This window comes from Mus pahari, chromosome 3 (genome assembly GCF_900095145.1).
Source record: "Mus pahari chromosome 3, PAHARI_EIJ_v1.1, whole genome shotgun sequence".
Lineage (NCBI taxonomy): Eukaryota > Metazoa > Chordata > Mammalia > Rodentia > Muridae > Mus > Mus pahari.
In genome coordinates, this window is record NC_034592.1 from 115,648,137 (window position 1) to 115,651,036 (window position 2,900).

Genomic DNA, 2,900 nt, shown 5'->3' on the forward strand with positions numbered 1-2,900 from the left:
TCCAGGACAGTCAGGGCTACACAGAGAAACCCTGTCTCAAAAAACCAAAAACCAAAAAAGCATTAAGGCCATTCAAGCATTTTAGACTATAATGTTTTATAATACTTCCTAATGAAACCTGGAGAAAGCTTTGAACTGCCATGGCATATACACTGCCACTGTTTAATGCATATAGGAAATGCTTGCCAAACATTCTTGCCAAGAAAGCACGCTTGCCACCAGCAACTCATCTCTGGTCCAGAGTCAGACCACAGGCACTTCTACCCCTGCCCCACTTCTGAGGCTCAGGTACAGACCAAGGATGAGACAAGGCAACACAGCAGTCTGGTGGCCTGGGAGACATCCGATCACCAGAGGAGTTCTGAATTCTGAGGATAAAGTACTAACCAGAACAGACAGGTATATAAAACAATTCACATTTTCACACATATTTTGAAGATAAATAATTTTCAACTTAACTAAAAATTAGTTTTGAAGAGTCAGACAGAATTACTAGAACATTCTGGCTGTCTGGATTTATTGTAAACACATTATTTAAACATACAAAATATACAAATTTAGCCTACAAGCAACATTTAGCTCTTTAAATGTTCTAAAGAACCAATATATTTCAACATAAGAGTGTTAAAAAGAAATGGTATGCTAACATTTTTATACTAATTATATAAATTTTTAATTATATACATATACACCATGTGTAATCAAATCAGAGTGACTAGCAGTCACTCCTTTACCAGTTATGTCTTTATAATTACATAAACTCAAAAGTCTGAAATGACCAAACACTAAATACAAAAGTGTGAAACTATTTATGATTTAACAAAATATACTTGTCTATTTTCAACATTGCACTGTGTTATTTCATTGTGCTACATTTTTTTCAATGAGATGTTAACGGGTCAAGCACATTAAATGTTTTCAAAATTCAGTCTCACTTACTGTGAATGCCAAATTGTCCATCGTCAATAATGATTTCACTTTCTAGAATTCAAGGAAGATAAAAAGCCTAGTTAAAACTTGATGTGTACAGAATGAACAAACAATTGAGAATTTAAGTACTGCTTAAAACAATATGCCTATAACACTAAGCAGCCTAAAGTGAACAAGCATGTTTCTTGTGCCTCTACATAAAGTATTTCCTTTCAGGAAACTAGCAAGCAGCGTTGGTCCTCCAGCCCTGAGTGATTGCTCTTACACAGAAGGTCCTGAAAAGGTGTCCTAGAGGACTGGAGGAAGCTCAGCAGCCGCCATACATGAGCCTAATGAGCAACTGGACAAGAGACCCTTGCTTATGTCTCAAACCAACAGTCTTGGCACAATTAAAATGCTTATTTTTAGGTGGTGCACTTCCGGAACTTGGCTTAAGTGTGAATTTTCTCAAGCCAACAATGTTATGGCCAGCCAGTTTTATAAACAGCATAAACTGTGCATAAAGAGCTGTCGAGAACTACCAAGAATAAGTACTTGCACATTTCAAGATCATAAAAAAAGATGCAAATCTATCTATCTAGTAAAACATGAAATATGCTTCCTTAGCAATCACCCCAGCTATTTTAAGCAAGCCTGAAATATCTGTCCAAATAAGTGGGGTGTTTCCTAACGATTGTCCAGGAGACTGCGCACCGTCTGTACATTTACATTGCCTTCCCCCAAAGCAGAACGTTAATTTCTACAAGAACAGAAACAAAATCATTTTACTTCTCACAACGCCAAAATATATTTAATTTCAAGATGCATTCAAATGCATACTGTTTTAAAATACCTAATTTTCATAAGCTCTGACTTCAATGAGACTATTGTAATTCTAAGGATGCTGCCATAAAAACTATCAAAAACATATTGAAACATATAAAAAGAAAACCCAAAGAATGATGGAATGAGACATCTATAAACAAAATGTGTTCTTTAAAAAGGGCAAAGCAGAAACTCCCACCACTTCCTAATCTAAACTACAAAAATCACAATCTTAATTTTGATTTTCTGTAGGAACTAAAACATTCACCTCTCAGGCTAATTCACTTCACAAATATAAGTAAGTAGTTTCATGTATGTGAAATGGGTATCAAGATTTTCAGCATAGAAAAAACTAAAAAGAGAAATGCCATTTCTTGTCACAGAATATTGATCTAAAAAATCAAAAACAAGACAAAACAAAAAGACAGCCATGAGGGAATTTAAACCAATTAGAGGAATATATGTTAACTATAACAAAGAAATGTAAATTCATTTAAGTATTTACTAGTATTTAAAAAACAAGTATGATAACTTTATTAGCATTCCAAGCTGAACTTTTAAGAGATTTTGTTTTGGATCAATTATTTCATAAAATGTTCTCTAAACTTGAACACGAAATCTATAATGATGCCATGACTCCTCAGTCAAGAATGTTAATACCTTCCAACTCCAGATTGAATTAAGTCTTATAATAATCTAAAACCCCCCAAACAAAAGTAAGTAGACAAGCATTTCTAACAGTTTATAAAGAAAGGCTATAAAAACTGTTCAAGTTTGAACAAGATTCATGAAACGCTAAGTGAAATCTGGAGTACTGACAATGCATTACTTCCCTAAGCTCCTGTGCAGCACAGTAGTAACTTTATGCATATGCCTCAAACAGACGCAGTTAATGCCCATACCTAAAGGGGTTATTGATCGTGGTTGTAGATGAGTCTCCCACTTGTGAACTATGACTTGACATGGACCACCGATAGTCTGCAATTTAAAAGTTAAACGTCTGCAATAATTTCTTATATCTTATTTTCTACCCATGATTCCATTAGATGTTTGTGGCCTATGTCTTACTCTAAATGAGACCAAGAAACAAGAAATTCATCTTGCTAGTTATTCAATACTATATGTCCCAAATCAGGCAGGTACCCAGGTCACAAAACATGATGAAA

At 34.6% G+C, this 2,900-nt stretch overlaps 1 protein-coding gene across 1 annotated transcript in view; it reads right to left on the minus strand.

Annotated features, from left to right (window-relative positions):
* Positions 1 to 2,900, minus strand: part of Gpcpd1 (glycerophosphocholine phosphodiesterase 1) — a 48,508-nt gene that overhangs the window by 25,798 nt on the left and 19,810 nt on the right. The window contains exons 5-6 of the mRNA XM_029535750.1: positions 2,637 to 2,712; positions 940 to 981 (exon numbers count right to left, since the gene is read on the minus strand). Of these exons, the coding sequence (XP_029391610.1) occupies positions 940 to 981; positions 2,637 to 2,712 (118 nt within the window). The remainder of the gene's footprint in view (positions 1 to 939; positions 982 to 2,636; positions 2,713 to 2,900) is intronic.